Source organism: Acomys russatus, chromosome 3, assembly GCF_903995435.1.
Source record: "Acomys russatus chromosome 3, mAcoRus1.1, whole genome shotgun sequence".
Classification (NCBI taxonomy): Eukaryota; Metazoa; Chordata; class Mammalia; order Rodentia; family Muridae; genus Acomys; species Acomys russatus.
Window position 1 is genome coordinate 60,937,911 of NC_067139.1, and position 22,938 is coordinate 60,960,848.

Sequence of the window (22,938 nt, forward strand, 5' to 3'; positions counted from 1 at the left end):
AGTTTTCTTCTGTGATCAGATTTCTGTGCCTATGACAAATACTTGAGGAAATATACTCATAAACAGTAGGGTTTATTTTGGCCAGGGTTCGGAGGCCGTGATTGCTCTTGTCTGTTGCTCCTGGCCTATAGCTATATAGCGTACCACAGCAAGAGAGTGTGCTGGCAATTCCTCTCTTGGCATCCTGGAACCGAAGAAGAGAGAGAGAAAGAGGTCAGAAACCCCTACTGGGACTAGTCTTAAAGGGTCCACCACCTTCCATAGACCCAGCGCCTGGGAACTAAGCCTCTAATACACGGTCCTTCGTTTGCTCCAGATCCTAATGAACAGAAATAATACTACGTGACTACTGTCCTTCACCCCAGTTAGCTTCTCTTTCTTCCTTGGAGTCCAGCTATGCTGTCACAACCATAAGGAAGTCTTTCTTGGCTTACCTAATTGAATATTTCTAAAATAGTTCTGTATAATACCACATACATCTCATTCATAGCATATTACATGAAAAAAATATTATGTGATTATTCTTTGCAGTGGACTATGATAAAGTGACACCAATTGGGTGAACCTGATAAGCGAAGGTGACATACCCAAAACCTGACATGTTCTGTGATTCTATTTATTTGAAATACCTAGAATAGGTAAAATGAAAACCTTATGCTTTTCTCAAAGATTGGCTTAATGCTTATTGTTATAGCTTTGTGTGTGTTTACATTGGCACATACATACACATATATGTGCAGACCAGGTTCTATCTTAATTGCTCTTGTGAAAAAATGTAAATAGTTATTCCTCAAGAAATTTAACTTTAGTGAAGAAAAGTAAAGTCTGTATCGGGGCTAAGGAGATGGCACAGTTGGTAAAGTGCTTGACACATAAGCAGGAGGACCTGTGTTTGAATCTCCAACACTCATAGAAACCAGGTGAGTGGCTCAGCGAGGAAGAACACTTGCTGCTCTTAGAAAAGACCTCACTTTGGTTCCCAGCACCATTGGACAGCTTACAACTACTTATAACTCTAGTTCTGGGGCATCTGACATCCTTCTGACCTCCAGGGGCACTCTTATGCATATGGGACATGTACACATAAATAAATGTAAAAGTAAAATGGGTGGGACAGTGCTTATCTGCAGGGGGTGGTTACAGGAAGACCCCTGGGCTTCATTGGCCAGCCAGCCAGGTTAGCCAAATCAGCGAGCTCTAGGTTCAGCGAGAGACCTCTCTGTCTCAGAACATTAAGGTGGTTAAGGTGGATGGCCTGCGAGTTGGCTCAGCAGGTAACTGTGCTTGCCATGCAGGCCTGACGACTTGATTTTGATCCTCAAAACTCAGCATTCTACACTCCCTTTGTGGCACATCTGTGCCCATATCATATATCATATACACACAATAATTAATAATTTTTAAGTAAGGTGGGTAGCTATAGAGGAAGACACTTAACATTGACCAATGGCCTGGCTTTTAGATGCATGTGCACATACCTACCTCAACATGCAATCTGTACCCATGTGAACACATACAAATACACACCAGAGAAAAACAAGTGTTGCCCAGTATGATAGTGGTTTAATAAAATAAAGAGCGATGCTAACTGCTTATTTAAAAGTTTCTAAAGACTTCACACTGATGAAGAAAACAAAGCCTAGCTGTAAAGATGAGAATTCAGGTTTAAGTTGGTAAAGTAAGAAGATGATAGTTCCTATTAACTATGTTACAAGAGAGGACATAGTATATACACAGCATATAGCTATGACATGAAAGAATTTGCTGTGTCTGGACTTATGAGTTTTCTGATTCGTATAAAATGAGTGACATTTTGGTAAGAGCTTGGGCGAAGATTCTAAAACCGGGCTTTCTGTTTGTTTTTGTTTTTCGAGACAGGGTTTCTCTGTGTAGCCTTGGCTGTCCTGGACTAGCTTCGTAAACTAGGCTGGCCTTGAACTCAGAGATCTGCCTGCTTCTACCTTCCCAAGTGCTGGGATTACAGGCGTGCACCACTGCGCAGGCTAATTGGAGCTTAGAGATGATGTTATTCCAGAATGTGGAGAGATTTTATAGAGTGGAGTTAGGAAGAGGGAGATAGGAAGCTGTCGGTGGAAGTTGGGCAATCAGTGAGGAAGTGTCAGAGTCTCAGAATGCAGGTAAAAATTATCAAGACATGGTGATTGCTCGAAGTGAAGTGTGGCCACAGCTTCAGAGGGATTCGGGAGCTTTCTTGCCTGGAAGCTGGTCTCCACTTCATAGCATTTGCTTGGGCTGCTTTGTTTGTATTGTTTTGTAGGATTGCTGGTTTGTTTTTTTTTCTTTTTGTTTGTTTGTTTTGGTTTTTCGAGACAGGATCTCTCTGTGTAGCCTTGGCTGTCCTGGACTTGCTTTGTAGACCAGGCTGGCCTTGAACTCACAGCGGTCTGCCTGCCTCTGCCTCCCAAGTGCTAGGATTAAAGGCGTGCGCCACCATGCCCGGCCCATTATTGCTGTTTTTATGCACTTACAGTTTTTCTATTTACATTGTATTTCAGGTAGACCTTCTGCGAACAGGGGATGTTCCAAAACCTTTTCCAACACATTATAAAGATTTGTGGGACAACAAACATGTTAAAATGCCTTGTTCCGAACAAAACTTGTACCCTGTGGAAGATGAGGTAAATATAAAGCTGGAAGTCATTTAGTCTCTGGGTCATACTTTAACACGTTTGGCTTTTTGAATTTGTGATGCAAAACAACTTAAAATGTTTTGATCTGGCCTTTTTCCCCCCCTGTAAGAATGGTGAGCGAACTGCAGGGAGTAGGTGGGAGCTCATTCAGACTGCACTTCTCAACAAATTCACCCGACCCCAGAACCTGAAGGTATGTTCTTTTCAATCCTGTCCCCTGTGTAGCTCTGAGAGGTAGGCCTTTGGTTTTCTCCCTCAAAGGCATTTTTTTAAAAAAATCATAATAGGCCAGACCTGGATGAAAACAATCTCATATGCAGTGTTTGTTTCCAGTCACTTATGAAGGCTGTTTAGAAAAATTCTTGGTTTCCATAGTGTCACTAGTAAAACAGTAGAAGAATTGAGAATTGTAAATGATTTGCCCAGAGCCATATAGAATAATTTGTTGAAATAGCAATAAGACTTCAGTTTCTTGGTTCTCTGTCCAATTTCCTTCAGGTTAAGCCTCTTTTTTTTTTTTTTTTTTTTTTTTTTGTTTGTTTGTTTGTTTGTTTTAAAATTATGCTTTTGCAGGGTGTTTAATAGGAAATCAAGAAAGAATTATGACCTCGGCACTTTTTGCCTGAAGGGAAATTGAGCTTGCCAATGATTAGAGTGCATATTAAATATTCTATTTTTATTGCTCTTATTACTTTAGGAGTTTAATTATTTATTAATCTTACATATGAGCAGTAATTTAATTTTTTACTTAAGAGCATAGAGTAATCATTCTATTTTCCCCTAATGTCTACAATTTGCATGAACATGCATATTTTGTTAGAGAGTTATAGCCAAAGAGCCGAATGCTTATGTAAACATTGGCGCAGGCGCCTGTGTGTTATGGAGATGGTGCTTACTTCCCCTCAGTGGCTTGGTTTGTTATGGCCACGTTCTTGGGCTTCATGTTTTCTACCAAGTTAATTTTAAGCTTGTTTCTGTGGTAGTTTTTACCTATTTTTCTTTACATGAAAAACATTGATATGTATGTGTACATGTGTGTATTTTGGACATTTTATTCCTTTCAAACAGCATTTTTTTTTTTTTTTTTTTGCTTTGTGTTGTTTTTGTTTTTGGTTTTGAGACAGGGGTTCTCTGTATAATAGCTCTTGGCTGTCCTGGAGCTCACTTTGTAGACCAGGCTGGCCTCAAACTCAGAGAAATTTGACTTCTGGGATTAAAGTGTGCACACCATGCCCTGTGTATCTATCTTTTCAATGATAAACTTATAAAGTTATATTTTAAAGTCGTATGGAAAGCTGAGGGGGATTAGTAGCCTTGGCATTTTTTAAATCTTGTAGTGAGCTCTTTAAATTGGTTCCTTCTAAATGAAAAAGGATGTTAATTTTGTTTGTGCAAACATAAAATTACATACAAATGTACAAGCTCATACAGTTTTCATTTAGGTATGCATATCAGTTTGGGTTTTGTTCCATTTTAAGTATAATAAATCAGCATTTGATTTGTATTTGTGATCATGGTGAAAACAATGTATAGTTAATGTTCTTTTTTGCATTCAAAAGTATCCAAGCCCCCAATTGGATACTGAATATTTTTTTAAATACTATGTATAAAGAATAACTACTTTGTTTTTAATCTTTCTTTTACAATCATAAATAGTAGATGGAAATTGATGGGTGCAGAGATGCCGCTGTCCCCCCCCCCCCACTCCACCGCCTCCACCGTGTAGCCTTGGCTGTACTGGACTCCTATAGACCAGGCTGGCCTCATCCTCCTGTGCCTCCTGAGTGCTGGGATTAAAGGTGTGCCAGGCCTAAAATATGTATATTTGCTGATTAACTTGCAAATAGACATGATAGTGACCACTTTAATCCATGTCATTTAGTGTTCCACACATGTCCTCCTGTAGTCACTAGTTAAGATTGTTTTTATCTGTTTAGAGCACCACTAACTTTCACCCCGTTGTGTTTGGGCCTTTGTCTTCACAACCCAGACTCATATACTTTCTGATGACACTATCCAAGTGCCCTTTGAAAAGCCTTCTTAGGTTCTTTTTGTCCTTCTAGTTGGCCTATTTTGTAGAATTTTCATAATGTTTTCTTTAGCACACAGAATAATCATAGCATTCTGAGTTAGTCTGCTTGCCTCTTGGCAGTTCCTTGATTACTTTAGGAAGGGGCAATTGCTTTAATGTGAAATTCCGTTTTGTTATCAACAGAATAAGGTAGTCTGTCAAGATTTCTTATATCTTCTTATAGTAATTTCTTTGTTCAAAGAATGATGTGAAAGAAAGAAGTAAATATTAAGTCTTGTGATTGCTATAATCTTTTTGTTATTTATTCATTCATGGGTAGATTTGGGAAGATCAGATATTCAAAGCTTAAAAGAGAAACAGTATCCTTGGTACTATTTCTGTTAATAGTTGGATAATTTGTACAGAAAGGTCCTTGGGTTAATATTGTGAGCTAAAGAGAACTTGGGTAGTTGATGGCTAGCTGCAAACTAACATCCAGCTTTCCTAATAAAGAACTCATGATAAACCACTGTTGAGATTTGAAGACTAGAGGAAAAGTAAATCCAGTCAGCCCACTTATTAGCATTCCAGAGGGAAGAGAACCACGTATCTAAGTTCCTCGTATTTGGATCTGACCAGCCTAGAATAACAAATCTGTAAGTCAGGCATGGCGGTACTTGCTGTGGCTCTAATCCCAGCATGATTGATAGGAACTTTGCTGTGAGTTTGAGACTAGCGTGAGCTGCATAAAGATTTTGAGGCTCTCTTGAACTACAGTATGAGACCCGACCTCAAAAAAAAAAAAAAAAAAAAAAGTAAGAAAGAAAGAAAGAAATTCTGGCAATAATTAAAGACGCTCAGCTTTTTTTTTTTTGCAGTTATTCCTTAAACAATAGAGTGTAACTATCTATATATCATTTATATTGATTTAGTGATTATAAGTAACCTAAGTATAAAGGAGAGTGTGCCTAATTATATACAAATACTATGCCATTATATAAGAAAGTTGAGCATACTCAGATTTTGGTATCCTGAGGGGGACTTGAACTAATCTTGCACAAATGTCATGCAGTAACTTTATTGGGGTCAATATAATTATAAAATGTGATAAAGGATTAGAAAATAAGCAGTATTTAAAATGTTTTTCTTTATCAACTTTGAGGAAGTATATAAAAGCACACACTTTTGATGTGTTTAATACGATGGACTTTGACAATATGTCTACTGTTGGAGTCTCCACCACAGTCAAGATACTTGGCATTTATGAAATCTCCAAAGATTCTCCTTGCCCCTTTATAATTGCTTTCACCTTAGCTAAAAAATTTGCTCTTTTTTTTCACTACAGATTCATTTATAATTTACATGAGAGGAGTCTAATAATATGTATGCTATAGTGTTTGATTTAAATTAATATTTTTGAGATTTGCCTATGTGATTAAGTATATGCATGTATCATTTGGCCATTATTTGTTTGCAGACATTGCTATTTACTAGATCATGTAACATTTTGAAGCAAGCTACCAAAAATGTTTTTTTATGGCTTCTGAGAGAAAGATAAAAGCGTTTACTTCTTATTCTATGGTTAATGTTTTGTCTCTTCTGAAAGAAGATTCTAAGTAAATACATTATATTTTTGTAGGTTCAGGCTTTAATGTAGATACTTGTTCATTATGTGATATGAAGTATTTTCTAGGAAGCTTTTATAAGTTTTTTTTGTTGTTGTTGTTGTTGTTTTTAGTGATAAAGTTTAGACCCTTCATAGTAATACTTTAACACAGTGATTTTTAGACTTATATATTCCTTCAGAAAAAAGTAAATAATCAATATCATTGCTTATAAATTCTATTAATTTATTAATGATATGAAAAATGAGCAAATCAGATATTTTAAAGAATTAAATAAGAACTAATTATAAATAATATGCTTTATGCATAGCTAACTGTGGAAACCCAGTATATATAGTGTTATTTACAACTTACACCAGTAGGTGGCATAGTTTGACTTAACCATTCTATATAAATATATAATTGGTGTGAACCTCTAGGCTTTGTACAACCAAAGGGTTTTTTTTTTAGCTGTGGTTAATTATGGGAGTAAAGTAAAAGTGTCTTACTTCTTTGGCTATAAAATAATTTAATTCTGTAGGGGGGTTTAAGAAAAGTATATATACCTTTTTGTACTAACAAAGTTATATTTTATAGTTTATAAAATAGTTGATAGTAGGGCCTAGAGAGATGGATCAGTCAGTAAACTACTTGCCATGAAAGCATGAGGACCTGAGTTTGTGTCTGTTACTTCAATACTAGGGAGATGGAGACAGGTGGATTCCTGGAGCTCTCTCGCCAGCTTTTCTCAGTCAGTGACTAGAGGCCCAGGATCAAAAAACAAGGTTAAGAATAATTGAAAAAAAAAAAAAACAACACTAAATATAGACCTCTGGCCTCTACACTCATATGCACATACTTAGACACTCATCCATAGGAACATATGAATACATACAAACACACCCACATCCACAGAGAGAGAGCGCGAGCGCGAGCTGGAACTGAGGGGGGAACCATTTTGCACTTTAAGGTATTATTCTTTGGGCTGGAGAGATGGCTCAGTGGTTAAGAGCACTGTCTGCTCTTCCAAAGGACTTGGGTTCAATTCCCAGCACCCACATGGCAGCTGGCGACTGTCTGTAACTCCAAGATCTGATACACTCTCACACCAATGCACATAAATTAAAACTAAATTAAAAAGATACTGTTCTTCAATCTTTTTCTCTTTTAAACATTTTTTTCTTATTCTTTCCCCAGTGGTATTTTAGTACTACAAGTAGCTACGTGTCTCTTGTGTGTGAGAATACCTAAACATATAAAGTACATATAACTGTGTGTATAGTGATCTTAAATACATGTGTGCATATGCGCACACAGGGAGAAACAGACAACACAACATATACACATAACATATGTCACCCACAAACTATTGTAATTTCTTTATTTTTTTTTAATCCCGTAAGGTCTGATTTTCGCCCAGTTGGAGTACATTGTCCCCTTTTAGAATGCATGCTTTGGGGTAAATATGTTTTCCTCCTGTTGCTTAACATTTTTAATCTCATTTTTCTTACGTGAATAATAGTGTGCATTTTGTTTGTCCATAGCTGCTAGTGTGGAATAGCTAATGTCAGAAGGAAGCTTGCTTAGCATTAAGTAATTTACTGGAAGTAATTTACAAACAATAACGTATATGACTATATCATGAGATTTGTGTCTTTTTCCTATAGGATGCTATTCTGAAGTACAATGTGGCATATTCGAAGAAATGGGACTTTACGGCTTTGGTTGATTTCTGGGATAAGGTAAAAGTGTGCTTATTTCTTCTGCTATAAAATGATACTACTTTTTAAAAAGGTTTGAGAAAAGTACATATAATTCAAAAAGGTTTGAGAAAAGTACATATAGTTCTTCAAATTTTACTTTATTTTAATGGTTTTTCAAATGCTTATTTTAGGTAGATAATTTGAGACTGAAACTGAATTTTGGCTTTTGTTTTTTTGGTTTTTTAAAATTAATTTATTCAGATTACATCTCAATTGTTATCCCATCCCTGTGTCCTCCCAGTTCCCCCTCCCTGCTGCTTTCACCCTGTCCCCTCCCCCAGGTCTATGACCCAGGCGGACTGTCTCCCCCTCATCTTGGTAGCCTGCTTATTCTTTCTCTGAGTGCCACCAGGCCCCCACCTGAATTTTGTTTTATTCCCTTGGTGTAGTAATTTTTTTCTCATATTGTTCATACTATTATCATTATCAGTGGGTGTATCTATTCCATGATTAGATTTTTGCCTTCCCTTTTGGATTTTTATACAGGGTCTCTCTCTCTCTCTCTCTCTTTTTTTTTTTTTTTTTGGTTTTTGGAGATAGGGTTTCTCTGTGTAGCCTTGCATGTCCTAGACTCACTTTGTAGACCAGGCTGGCCTTTAACTCACAGAGATTCACCTGCCTCTGCCTCCCAAGTGCTGGAATTAAAGGCATGTGCTACCTCGCCCAGCCAGGGTCACACTTTTTAGTCTTGGCTACTCTCAAACTCCCCCACAGCTCTGCCTAGTCTCCTGAGTGCTGGGATTACAAATATGAGCTGCCACACAGGCATTATGATTTGATGTATAAAATCACTACTGTGCAAATGTGTGGGTTGCTAAATTTCACCTTATCATCTATACTGTATAACGTGTGTGTATGTGTCATTACAGTACTAACATGTTATGTGTACATGTCTATGTATATATTCCCATAGTTGAGGTTGTTTCTTTAGATAACTCCAGAATTAGATGTTTAGATGAAAAGACACAAAAGTGCATAGCTCTTCCTACTCTGCATTTATGCTGTAATTTTCCACAGCTGCAGTCACTTACTATGCACTCAGTGTGGTGAGAGCACCACGTCAGAACCACCAGCAGCAGGCTGAGCAGCAGCACTTCTCTTTGTAAAAAATGGCAGGAAACTTCTTTTAACATCAGATTTTAGAGTGAGGTGTGGTGGTGCATGTTTATCATCCTAGCACTAAAGAGACTGATGCTGGAGGATTGCAAGGTTGGCCCAGTCTGTACATTCAGAGGTCTAGTTGAGTCTGAGCTATGTAGGGACACACACAAATGTGGAGGTCAGAGAGCAGCTTTTCAGACTCAGTGCTCTTCTCCACCTTGTGGCTCCAGGAATGGAGCCCAGATCATCAAGCTTTTGAAAAGTTTCCCTATGTGCTAAGCTGCCTTGCTAGCCCTCAGTTTATTATTTTTCTATGTGAACACCAATTTCAGGTTAATTTTTCTGTATTTATTATAAGATATAGGGGTCCAGTTTCATTATTTTCATTATTAGTCAGTTGTCCAAACACCGTGCTCCTAGTTGTGTGTGTGTAGGTTTATCCTAGGCTTCAGTCTTGATTACTGTACCTTTGCAGTAAGTTTCTAACTTGGTTCTTTCTTTTGTTGAATCTTATACATTTGGACATGAATTTTAGGATTAGTTTGTTAATTTATGCAAAAGCAAGCTTTTATAATCATGTTAGAATCCAAATTAATTGTGTCTTTTGGTTAGTGCCAGTAATTTTAGGGTTACTTTATTGAGCTTTTGACCCATGACAGCCATAAAGTAATAGATTCCTTATCTATCCCTCTGACAGGTAATTGGAGATATCTCAGTATCCTTGAATCTTAATGAGCCTGGTTCTTAGAGAGATTTAATTTCTGAAGCATTGAAAAGTTAGTCATAGCGATACAGTATTTTATCATTTATTGACAGTAATGTTTGTATTTTGTAATTTTCTTGGCTTTAAGTGGATATAATGTTTCACTTCCTTAAACTAATATTAAATTTGATACTTTGACATAGCAGTAAGAAATTCCATTGGCACTTCTTTGGCCTTGCTGAGTACTAATTATTTCATCCTTTATTCTTTTCCCCCCTTCCTCTCCTAATCAGAATGCTTGGCTAGGACTTCCTTCTTTATCTGGAGACCTTACTCCTAATATGCACAAAGAGGTCAGGGTGATGTGTGTGTGTGTGTGTGTGTGTGTGTGTGTGTGTGTGTGTGTGTGCGCGTGCGCATGCGCGCGCGTGCGCATGCGCGCGCGTATACACACACATATATATATATTATGGCAAGTTTGTATGGGTTTAGTGTAGATCATAAATACAAGGTTATTTCCAAGGTGCTGGTGATAGTTTTATAGTTCTCTAGGGAAAGGGCTTATTTCTGTTTTAATTTACTTTCTCAACATGTGGAGGGTTAAAGGAATTTAAAAACAGATCAGATACTTTCTTACTACATTCTTCAAGTCTTTGCTTGTGTGTATAATGTCTTAAATATTTATATTTATCTTATATAGTTATATCTCAATCTAAAGATATGCTTTGAATGTGTTATTGTATGTTATAAAATTTTCTATTACAGCTTTATAGTTTTTAGACTTCATAATTGCATAGTAGTCTATCAAACTGACATTATTTTCTCAGCCATTAAAGTGTAGGAGATTAGAGAATATTGGTATAAAGCATGTCTAGAAACTTGTGGGGTTTTTTGTTTATTTTTTTTTCTCTGATAGAATGGCTATTCTGTCATTGTTCTTGTAGTTAACCCAAAAATTTAGATGTTTAATACGTTTGTGTGTTTTCTTGTCTGTCACATCTTGGAAGATTAACGCATAACTTTATCAAGTTATAACCCACAAGGACGGTGCCTCCCAAGTCTTCAGTAGTTAGTGAGAAGTGAATGTCAAACACTACAAATGGCAATGGCAACGGAAAAGGAGCGCTAGGTTTAAAATGATGAGTGCATTATGTTTGTTTTGTGGTTTTGTGTTAACTGTTTACTTTCTGGAGTAGGGTTGCGTCTCAATCTAAAGAATTCTTAAATATTGTTTACTGAAAGGATTTACAATTTCTTTTATTTGTTTGTTTGTAGACAGGGTTTTTCTGTGTAGCCTTGGCAGTCCTGAACTCACTTTGTAGACCAGGCTGGTCTCAAATTCAGAGATCCTGCCTGCCTCTTCCTGAGTGCTGGACTTATAGGCTTGCGCCACTGCGCCTGGCTTGTTTTTAATTTTTAACTGATAAAAATGTAAAACTGTGTATTTATAGGCACCAATGTAATATTTTAATACATTGTTTATTCTATATAATTAAATCAAGTTAAACATATTGATTTCAGCCGGGCGTGGTGGCGCACGCCTTTAATCCCAGCACTCGGGAGGCAGAGGCAGGAGGATCGCTGTGAGTTCGAGGCCAGCCTGGTCTACAAAGTGAGTCCAGGACAACCAAGGCTACACAGAGAAACCCTGTCTCGAAAAACCAAAAAAAAAAAAAAAAAAAAAAAAACATATTGATTTCCTAAAACATTTATCATTTCTTTATAGAGAAGATTGAAGATCCTTACTTGCAACTTAAAAGTACATAGTATATTATTGTTACATTTTGGTCACGTTGCTACACAAAACTTGCTTCACTTAAGTATCACACTGAGTTCTGAGTGTCATGCTTCATTAAAGAGACAATATCCAGTGAAATTTAACATCATATTAACAGTAACGAGAAAGCATGATTCCACATTACTGCTATTACCTGCAGAGGGGTGTCTTTGTAAGAGTCGTGGGACTCTTAGTTCCAGTTGTGACTTATGAGCATCCTGTTTGGGGGTGGGAGTAGAAGTATTGCTGAAGCCATCATTATTTTGTCAAGAGCCAGCCCCCCCCCCCAAAAAAATCACAGAGATCAATCTATTAATCTGTAATTTATAGTTACTTATATTAAATACACCATGTTGGAATTGCAGTTATTTGATGGTTTTGCATCTTGAGTGCTAGTGTTGGCCTTCCTTATTGCCAGCTGTTAAAAGTGTTGGGAACAAATCATGGTTTTTTATGGTCCTCCTGTGGGGCATCCCACAAAATTAAATCTAAGCATTTCAATAATTTATATTCCAAATGGATCGATATTCTTACTCTTGGCATTTTTCACTGGAGATCTTAATGAAATGTCCTGTATGTTAGTGAAGGTTCTCTTATTTTAATGCATTATAAAAGAGCCTTAAACATTTCCATCATTTAGCACCTGTGACATTATTTCATTTCATTATTAATGAGTGAACTTGAGGTTTATGTTATACATTAAAGCCAGAGACTGAGGAGGAGCATGGGTTGTATGTTTGAGGAGAGTGGATGGTAGGTATAGAGTGGATGTTTGCTTTACGGGTATTCACTAACCGGTACACATACTTTGTTTTGTTTTGTTTGAGACAAGATTTCTCTGTGTATTTTTTGCTGCCCTGGACTTGCTATGTAGACCAGGCTGGCCTCAAGCTCACAGAGATCCATTTACCTCTGCCTCCGAGTGCTGGGATAAAAATTGTGCACCATCATGCCTGGTACACATAAAATTTAATTTAAATATCCTACAATCTCCCCACCAGTACTTATCCAACTTGATGTTTTTTTTCTCTTTTTCGCAAAAGCAAACACAAAAATCAAAACAAGCAAAAAGCTAACAAAAAAGACAAAATGAAACAAAATCCTTTAATTAAAAAAAAAGAGTTTTTCTTGTTACACATAAATTTTATATTTCATGATATGTGCAAAATATTTGATAAAGAACTTAAAATTGATTTACATAGCAAACATTTTTTTCAGCAACCTGATTAGTTGTTCATTTTAGTAAGTAGTTTATTTTCCACTCCACCTTTTTTTTTTTAATGCTTGAGATAAAAAGATGTATGTATTTGCATTTTTCTCAGTTTTTCATGTTGTTAATTTACCAATAAAAGCTGTAATAAGCAGCAGATGCTGTTGTTTAGTTTGAGTTTTTGCATCTGTGGCAGCTAAAGTAGGCAATGAGAGATAGGCATAGAGCAATAAGAGGACATTTAAGAAAAGAAAGAAAACCTCTAAAGCAGACAACTTTTGTTTGCTGTGTGTGTAGACTTATGATATATTCTCTTTTTGAAACTGTATTTTTTTTCTTTAGTAAATATAGCAAAGTCTGTACCTCAGATTGAATATAAAATTATCTTTATTACAACTAAGAAATTGTAGTATTTGGAGGACTGGATAACTGGCTTCAGCTATCCAGCGTTTGCTACTCTTTCAGAAGATCAAAGCTCCATTGCCAGCAGTTCACAGCTGCCTGCAACTGTAGATGCAAGGAACTCTGACATTCTTCTCTGGCCTCTAAGCGCCTGCATGCATGTACACACACAGACGCGTGTGCACACACACACACGAAGTACATCTTTTAAAAATAAAAAAAGCTGCACATCTTTTGCTTTTGCTATAGTTCTAAAAATACTAAGGATTTGTCCTACAGTTGCCCGCTGTCCTGTGGGTTGTTAGCGAAGGGCTACTTAAAGCCCCTTTCCTGTAAGAAAGACTGCAACTCTGTCAACAATGAACTGGCATTCTTCTTTATATGCAGGTTATTACAAAAGTAGACAAGGGTTGCACTTATGCAAATTAATGGAATAAATTTTATGCTTAGTTTATCCATTTCTTCAGAGTTCTTGGTGTGTTATTTTAAAATTCCAAAGCAGGCCAGCATACTTTATTGTCTCACAGGATGAAGTATGTATTGTTGTACCAATACTTAATTAAGATTTTTAAAAAGTTTTGTGATTATGAGAAGCTTAAAATTATCATGTACTGGAAGAGCATAAGTATAAACCCAGAAAAGCAACATAATTTGTATTAAAGTGCCTTAACAACATTCTCACATGGGGAAATTAATGGCCTTAAGTTTAAAAAAATTGTTTTCGATTCTTTGTGAATTTCGTGTCATTTACCCCAATCCTACTCATCTCCCTGCCCCTTCGTATCTTCCCGCCACCCTTGCAGCCTTCTCCACAAAAGAAAATTAAAGTTAAAATTTAAATTTAAAAAACATTCTCATCATGGAAGCTTTAGTGTGTCCCACAGCACACCCTTTTGTCCACACATCTTTGCTTGCAAACGTTCATGGTAATGAGTCCTTGGTTTGTTTTGAGGCCTCTGGCTTCTGTTACACCATCAATACTGAATCATTACCAGGACTCCTCTCGGATATCCGATTGTTGACTTGTGTCATGGAGATCCCACAGGTTTGGATCTTCAGTGCCAGTCCCTTCATGTGCTCCAGCTGTTCATAGATGGGATAGATGTTGGGATGGGCCAACTCCATGCCCTCGATGTGGGCCTGGGTGGTCAGCCCGCCAGCTCTCTCTCTACACCCACACCACCAGGGTCAGCTCTCCAACACTGCTTCTGTTAGCTCACCCCATGCCATAGCTGGCAAGGAGCAGGGCCAGTTCTCCTGCTCTCCTGGCCTCGAGGCACAGCTACAACTAGGGTCAGCTCCTCTAGATAGCCTGCTCTCCCCTGTGCCACAGCCAGTGAGGGGCAAGTCCAGTTTTATACAATCCTTGGACGTCAACCAGGCAGCAGCCCAGACCAGAGACATTCATATGACCTTTGTTGGTAACATGGCCACAAACCCAGACATAGCTCTTAGTGGCAACATGGGCTAGGAGTTTATCATGGCCTCAGGTAGCAGGGCAGGCTATTCATATCTCTCCACCCTATGTTTCCAGCTCCACCTCTCTTCATAGTCCTCAAACCACTCAGCTTCTCTTTGTCACCCACGCTCTTGCACATAGTAGTGGCTCTCAATGGCTGTGGGTAGACCATGTGGCAGTTAAGCCTCTGGGTGTCTTCCACTGGCCTTAAGTTTTTGGTTAACATTTATATTATGTGATATGATTTGGCAAAACTTAATATAAATCAGTCATCATTAAATAGCATAAAAGACAATAGTGTGAGCATATGTATCACTTGAGTATCAGTGCACATAAGGATCACAGGCATGTATTGTGGACTGTCTAGCCTTCCAGATATAACATTCTATTGTGGGTATGTTGTATCGTGATTGTAACTATATAAAAATGCTTGGTAACTTTTATGTATTGAAAACATTTTGCCCTTCCTCTCAGCTGATTTTCTTTTTCTTGTTGGTTGTTTTGGTTTTTCAAGACAGGATTTCTCTGTGTAGCCTTGCTGTCCTGGAACTCACTCTGTAGACCCGGCTGGCCTCAAACTGAGATCACCTGCCTCTGCCTCCTGAGTACTGGCATGAAAGGCATGTGCCATCACCACTTGGCCTGGTTGATTTTTCTACAAATGTTTTTTACTGAATGTTATATTCTTAAGAATAGTTTGAGAAAAACTAATCTAACGCAAGTAGTTGTGGTGACCACCATTTCAACCCTAAACAGGCTTCTGTATCCAATAATCAATAAGGATGTTGGCTTTCTTCCTCCAGTGTAGCCCTTTGGGTTTTTTGGTTTGGTTTGGCTTTGCCTTTTTTTGAGACAGGGTTTCTCTTGTAGTCCTGGCTGCCCTGAACTTGCTTTGTAGACCAGACTGGCCTTGAACTCAGAGAGATCCTTTTGCCTCTACCTCCTGAGTGCTGAGATTAAAGGTGTGTGCCACCACGCCCAGTTCGGTGTAGCCCTTTGGTATTGTGGGTCTTCTTTTTATTCCTCTTCTCCTTCCTCCCCTCCTCTTCCTCCTTCTCCTCTGCCTTTTCTTCCTCCTTTTTGGTACCTAAAAGTATATTTTTGCTAATGGACACATACTTTGTAGCTTCTAATTTAGAATTATTAGTAGATAATCTGTTTTCTGGATCTGTCTTGAACACTTAGAAATTGTAAATTGTTGTATTTGTCATGAAGAGCCTGTAGCAAATCCTTAATCAAATGAAAGCAGCCTTGGATGTTTCATAAGACTACAGCTAATGCCTTTATCTCTGTAGCTTTCAGGCCTCTGACTTGGAGTTCAGTGGAAGTTTAACCTTTTTGGACTTCTTCCCTTGGTGACTCAGAGTCTCTGGAATCAATAAGGTCTGCATTGCTTTACAGCACAAGCTAATTTAATTCATGAGAACTGTAGAAGCCAAAAGGCATCTAATCAGAGTCACTAAAATATTAAAACAGATAAATTGTACTTAGGTTTACATGAAATATGTTATGGTCCATCATCACTTCCACATTGGGTTTATGTGCATTATTATATTGGGTTGTATGTTTGAGCTTTATATTCATGTTTCTTCTAAATGTTGTTCATACCCCACACGACACATTGCTACAATTGGAATGAAGCTTTGAAAGACTTAGCAAGCTATTTTGCAGCTCTTTCTTAGTGGAGCCCTCCATGCGCTGTGTCATTGGTGAAGTTAGAGTTGTCTTGTGATTGATTATGAGCTGTGCGCCATCATCCTTGTGATTATGAGCTGTGCGCCATCATCCTTGTGATTGTGAGCTGTGCGCCATCATCCTTGTGATTGTGAGCTGTGCGCCATCATCCTTGTGATTATGAGCTGTGCGCCATCATCCTTGTGATTATGAGCTGTGCGCCATCATCCTTGTGATTATGAGCTGTGCGCCATCATCCTTGTGATTATGAGCTGTGCGCCATCATCCTTGTGATTATGAGCTGTGCGCCATCATCCTTGTGATTATGAGCTGTGCGCCATCATCCTTGTGATTATGAGCTGTGCGCCATCATCCTTGTGATTATGAGCTGTGCGCCATCATCCTTGTGATTGTGAGCTGTGCGCCATCATCCTTGTGATTATGAGCTGTGCGCCATCATCCTTGTGATTGTGAGCTGTGCGCCATCATCCTTGTGATTATGAGCTGTGCGCCATCATCCTTGTGATTATGAGCTGTGCGCCATCATCCTTGTGATTATGAGCTGTGCGCCATCATCCTTGTGATTATGAGCTGTGCGCCATCATCCTTGTGATTGTGAGCTGTGCGCCATCATCCTTGTGATTATGAGCTGTGCGCCATCATCCTTGGCACACAAGGGTGTCAGATGTTAGGGGTACTCAAAATGGAAATCGATTCAGTAGAGTTTGTTCTGTATTCTAACAATGAAATTAATCTAGTGCATTAATTTCTTCTAGCTGCCAGCCTTTCATTTATTTTTTTGAATTACATAGTAAGAAGTTATTCATTTTAAATATGGTTTTGGTTTTGACTTCATTATTCAGTTGCTTTCTCTCTTAGAAAGGTGATAATTCCGTGCTTTAATCTCCCCCTTCACTTATATCTCTGTTCATAAACTATGCTAATTTTCTTTTAGCTTTTGGCATTTTATCAAATTAGTTTGCATTTAATATATGTTGCAACCCATTAGGAATAAATCTTGCATATTCCTTTTTTTTGTTTTTGTTTTTGTTTTTTGTTTGTTTGTTTTTTGAGACAGGGTTTCTCTGTGTGGCCTTGGCTGTCCTGAACTCACTTTGTAGACCAGGCTGGTCTCAAACTTACAGCAATCTGCCTGTTTCTGCCTCCCAGAGTGCTGGGATTACAGGTGTGCGCCATCACACCCAGCTCATATTTCATTTTTGTAAGTGGAATGTCGTGCTATCTGGTTGTAATGTTTTTTTGAGTACAAGAATTGTATTTAAAAAAGACATTTCTTAAGCAAGAACCATTTCCAGCATAGTATAATTTGGAATATTTTCAGAGCTGTGAGAAGGGCAGCTTAAAGATAAGCAAAAGGCACCTTCCTCTGGCATGGAGCTTTGAAACTGCCTAGTCTCTGTCACATACAGCCCTGTCTCATACAGCCCTGTCTTTCTGTAAGAGAGCTTTTCTTTCTTTCATGCCTATTGCATATGAATCACAGAACATTCCAGCTTCAGTCTTAGCTCAGTCTCTTCCAATATTTGCTTCTACTGCAAGATATTCCTTATATTTTCTTTCTTTGCTGGGACATCCTCCATCACTATCTGATGGAGACAGTGGTGGTCCTTACTTTTGAGAGCTTTACTTTGTACAACGTAAGCAGTATCCTTTTCCTCTTCTAATTCTCACAACCACCCCATTGCTAGATGTTGTTAAAGCATTTCTGTTTTACAAGTGAAGACCAAGGCACAGAATGGTTTTGTTGTTAGTGGTAGTGGTCTTGTTTTGTTTTTAGAAGCAAGGTCACACTGTGTAGCCCTTACTGTCCTAGAACTCACAATGTAGACCAGACTGACCTTAAACTCACAGAGATCCATCTACTTCTGCCTCCCAAGCACTGGAGTTAAAAGTGTGCACCACCATGCCTGGTTTAGAGAGTTGAAACTACACAGAATTAGAATTTGTTAATCATTTTAGCCGTCCTCAGCCACTACTTCCTGTCAACTGTTAAACCCCTCATTAGATACTGTGATATTCCTTCCTGAGCTTTCTGAGGCTCATCTTTGTTTTTACTGCATTGTCTCATCCATACTGTTACCATGGCTCAGCTGGTGGACTGCAGTCACTGTGCCGTTACACTTCTGCCGTTACACAGGAAGCTATCTGAATCAACACTTAAAAACTTCCATGGCATTCCTCTATTTTCAGTTCTCTTGGTTGATATTTGTGAAATCTTTTTGTGTTGCCTCTGAGCACCTCTGTGGTATCATTTCCTATTCCTCACGTCACAGTCTAAATCCTCACTTGGTTCTCTGGAAAGGTATTTGCTTCCCTCTTTGCTTCCTTAAAGCTTAGCTCAGGCTTGGTCTCTTCTATCTTGGCAGCCTCTTCTGAAAGTTCCGTGTGCTCACAGTCCTGTCTTCCCCTCCCTGCATTTGTTTATTTCTCATGTTCGGTGTGAAATGTCTATACTTTCCCTGAAGCTAAACTTCTCCCGGACTGAACTTCTCGGTGTTTTCTAGTTCATGGCTCCAGCAATGGAATGTGTGAGCTTTGAGCCACAATCTTTGAGATATTGCAGAACAGTCATGTGACAGTTAACCTCAGATTGACAACTTGGAGAAGAGGGAGTCAGTAGACAGACTCTTATGAGTATTGAATACACATTTTATGCTAAAAGTGGTATACTTCTAGAGGAAAGGATTTGGCAATGTTTATTCTTCAGGAGCTCAACTTTATGGTTTAGACATGGTAGGTGAACAATGCACATTAGCAACTTCTGGCTAGACTTAAGTCTTTTGTTCCCTTAGATGCCTGAGCACAGCAAACCCACGTAGGGCTTATTTACTTCTTTAATTTGCAACATGCAGAAAAAGAATAAATGCCCAAGATGAGAGGCTCTTAATCTGGTTTACCTGAACATTGAAATATTACCCCAGTCTTCTCATCTTTAGTCTTATATAAGCTATAGAGTCAAAATTGTTTTTAGGAGGAACATTTGACTATTTTCAACTCAAAAATGAATTAAGCCTGATGCAATTGAATTTTAAAAACTTAAGCACAAAGCTATGATTTAGTTTGTATGGTTTATACATAACTACACGTTTGGCTGAGAACCTCTAAGTCATCCCTGGGTACTCAGGCAACTATTTCTTTAAAGTTGCTTAGCAAGTGGAACAAATCCATGCTGTCCAACCAGTAACCAGCGGCCACTTGCAAGCAATTAAAATGAGGTAAAAATTTAAAGTTCTCACTTACATTTAAATCCAAATTTCCAATGCTGGATTACTATATGTGTGGATGGCAGGTACAAATCACTTTTATCAGTACAGTTTCATTAGAAAGTACTGCACTAAGTTATCTCTACGTTTCCTTGGCATTTGAATAGTTGCTATAGGACATAGTTTAGGAAACCTTTGGAATAGGCTATTTGCATTAGATCTGGTTAGGTCCTGCTTACTTCCTGTAGTTGATACCATCCTCATATGAGGGTGCTGCTTGGGTAAGTCCTTCCACACTGTAACGTCATAGCATTTTAAAAATTGTAGCGTGAATATTTTTGTATATTATATATTAATTGAAACAATTGCATTTCTAAGTAGAATTTGGTGAATTAAAAATACTTTCACTGAGCAGGGCGTGATGGCGCATGCCTTTTGGCCCAGTGCTCAGGGACCAGAGACAGGCTGATCTCTGTGAATTCGAGGCCAGCCTAGTCTACAAAGTGAGTCCAGGACAGCCAAGGCTACACAGAGAAACCCTGTCTCCAAAAACAAAAACAACCTCCCCTACAAAAAATCATTGTAGTGGTGCTTGTCTTAATTGCTAGTAAATTTTTGTTTTTGCTTTTTCTTTAAAGAATCTGCCACCAGGGGGTGCCCTCAACCCTTTTGAGAATTAGATTTGTTTTAGCTTTAATTAATGTGATATTCATATTGTAGTTTTGTTTATTAATATTAGGTTATCAGTAATGAAGCACTCTAAATGTGTATGTACAGTACTTGGTTTATATGGAATTATTTATTGTATTATAATTTTGGTAAGCTGTCATTGAATGCTTTTGAAAATTAAGTTTTAAAACGTATTCTCAAAAGAGTGCAAAATATTTAAAAGTAAAAACTATGCAATTTACTATTAATATGAAAAATAGTGATTATACAGTAAATACTATGTAGGGAAGACCTTTATGTTTAATGAATTGAGTCTTTGAAACAGTGAGGCTTTTTTTTATTAGAATCGTATTTTGTCTTAAGAACTGAGGTGCAGGTATTTTTTTCTCACTAAAAATGTTCCCAAATTGGTTGTTAATTATTGTGATTAGAATACATAATGGTTAAATTTGTCCTATCCACAGAAGTCTTGAATTTTAAGAATTGTGGGGCCTTGATGCCTTATTTCCTAAAGCAAGAAATTAATGCCAATGAAGAACTCATTAGAAGCATCTGTGTTTGGGAGCAGTTGTAAATGGGGCTTTAGTGAGGTCTGGAAGCAAATCTTTCTCCTCTTATTTCCCGTTCCTCTTTGTCTTGGCCAGTGAGGACTTGTTGGTATGAATGGAAGTTAGTCCAAACCTTGTTGCGTGACAGTATTCTTGGTGAGACTTGTATAAACATCTACTCACCCCCGTTAGGGACCCAAAAGTAAACTACCATCAAAGTCTAACCAATGGGTTTATTGGAGTTACTTATAGGAACAGGAGTGATTAAAAAAAAGATACATCACCAAAAGCATGGGTGATCATTCACAAAAGTTGGAAGCCTGGAGCACACTACACAGCTTACAGGCAGCTGAACAGGTTGCTAAGGGTCTCTTCTAGTGACTGAGATGATCTGTCAACTCTAGGCAACTGGGCTTCTCTGAGAGAATACTCTCTCCGCAGTCCCTTCTGTTTATGTAAGTTTGGGGAGAGCAGGGCCTAGTCACTCTCACCAGTTTCAGGGACTTGCTGAAGTTATTGAGATGTTTACTTCCTGAGTTTAATGAGCTTCCCTGCAAAATGCATCATCTCGTAGGAAATTTTATACAACATTGGCCCTCTGAGTAGATGCCAAAAACTCAGAAAACGCCATTGTGGCTATAAGGCCCAAGCTCAACCATCTGAATTTCCATCCAGAAGAGGCTAGATGGAATCCATGAGGTAGGTATTAGATGCCAGTCAAATAGTTTCATGAAGTCTCTTTGGAAGCAAAGAAATAGGAGCAACACTTGTAGGTGGATAGCTGCCTGCTGTGACAAAAAACACATAGTTGAAATTGACAGTTAAAGTTAGTTATTAAAGACCCAAAGCATTCTCCACTGTGTAGTAGAAACCACCTGAAGGTAAGAACCCAGTTTGGCATGGATGGAGAGGACCCTGGACCTGCTGGGCCTGCTTATCACCTGCCCTCTCTGAAACACCGGCCCAAAGGCTGGGATTACTTTTTTGTGTTTGAAAAGATTTTTAGGGACTATGAACAAAACTTTGTTAGTCAGCTGAATCTTACTCAAGGAAAGAAAATCCCTGATATTCTGCCTACATTTCATTTCCTCTAGGACTATGAAATGAAATCGAGTAGTATTCTTATAAGTAAGGGATTGCTTGAGCCAAGTAGTAAGAAGCCCCCTTCTGATGAAATTTGTGGAAGAACTGCTTATGTTTTTATGTCCCAGAACAACACAGCCATCTAAGTATGAGCTTGTCCTTAAGGGTGGCAGTGTCCAAATGATGCTTTATTTGACCCCCATCTGTGTTTTTTATACTGTGTTTTGAGTCTTTCGTGCTTTTTAAAAAAATAATATAATTTATTTTTATTTTATGTTCATTGCTGTTTAGCCCCCATGTATGTCTGTGTTAGGGTGTCAGATCCCCTGGAACTGGAGCTACAGACAGGTGTGAGGCACCATGTGGGTGCTGGGAAGTGAACCTGAATCCTCTGGAAGGACAGCCAGTGCTCCTAACTGCTGAACCATCTCTCCAGCCCCCCCCCCCCCCCGTGCTTTTTGTCCCCCCCCCCTTTTTTTAAATCCAGCATATAGTTACGATGGAATGTGTGTTTTGAAGCCTTTTTGGGGAGGCTGCTACGTGGGCTGTGTCTGGTTGGGCTGCTGATTTCCTGTGGTTATTGTTTCTTTGCTAATGGGGTTGCCAAGATTCCATGCTCTCCCAGTGCCCCCTTCTCTTCTCTTTATATAAACTTGTCTTAATTAGGATTTCTTTTGCTACGATGAAAAACCATGACAAAAGCACCTTGGGGAGGAAAGGGCTTCTTTGGCTTGCTATTCCACATCTTAGTCATCACTGAAGGAAACCAGGGTAGGAATGCAAACAATGTAGGAACCTGGAGGCCGATGCACAGGCTGTGAAGGTGTGCTGCTTTCTGCCTTGCTCCTTATACCTTCCTCAGCTTGCTTCCTTATAGGAGCCAGCACCGCCAGCCCAGGGATGGCATGGCGCACCATGGGCTGGGCCCTCCCCATCAACCAATAATTAAGAAAATACCCTGGAGCCAGAAAATGGAAGCATTTTCTCAATTTAGGTTCCCTTCTTTCAGATAACTTTAGCTTATGTCACGTGGAAACTAGCCAGCACAAAGACCTATCT

The 22,938-nt window shown here is 38.5% G+C and overlaps 1 protein-coding gene across 3 annotated transcripts in view; it reads left to right on the forward strand.

Annotated features, from left to right (window-relative positions):
- The window catches only part of Parg (poly(ADP-ribose) glycohydrolase), a 104,152-nt gene that overhangs the window by 14,560 nt on the left and 66,654 nt on the right, over window positions 1–22,938 (forward strand). For all 3 annotated transcript variants that reach the window (XM_051141768.1, XM_051141761.1, XM_051141766.1), the window contains exons 5-7: window positions 2,517–2,639; window positions 2,761–2,844; window positions 7,934–8,008. In XM_051141768.1, the coding sequence (XP_050997725.1) occupies window positions 2,517–2,639; window positions 2,761–2,844; window positions 7,934–8,008 (282 nt within the window). The remainder of the gene's footprint in view (window positions 1–2,516; window positions 2,640–2,760; window positions 2,845–7,933; window positions 8,009–22,938) is intronic.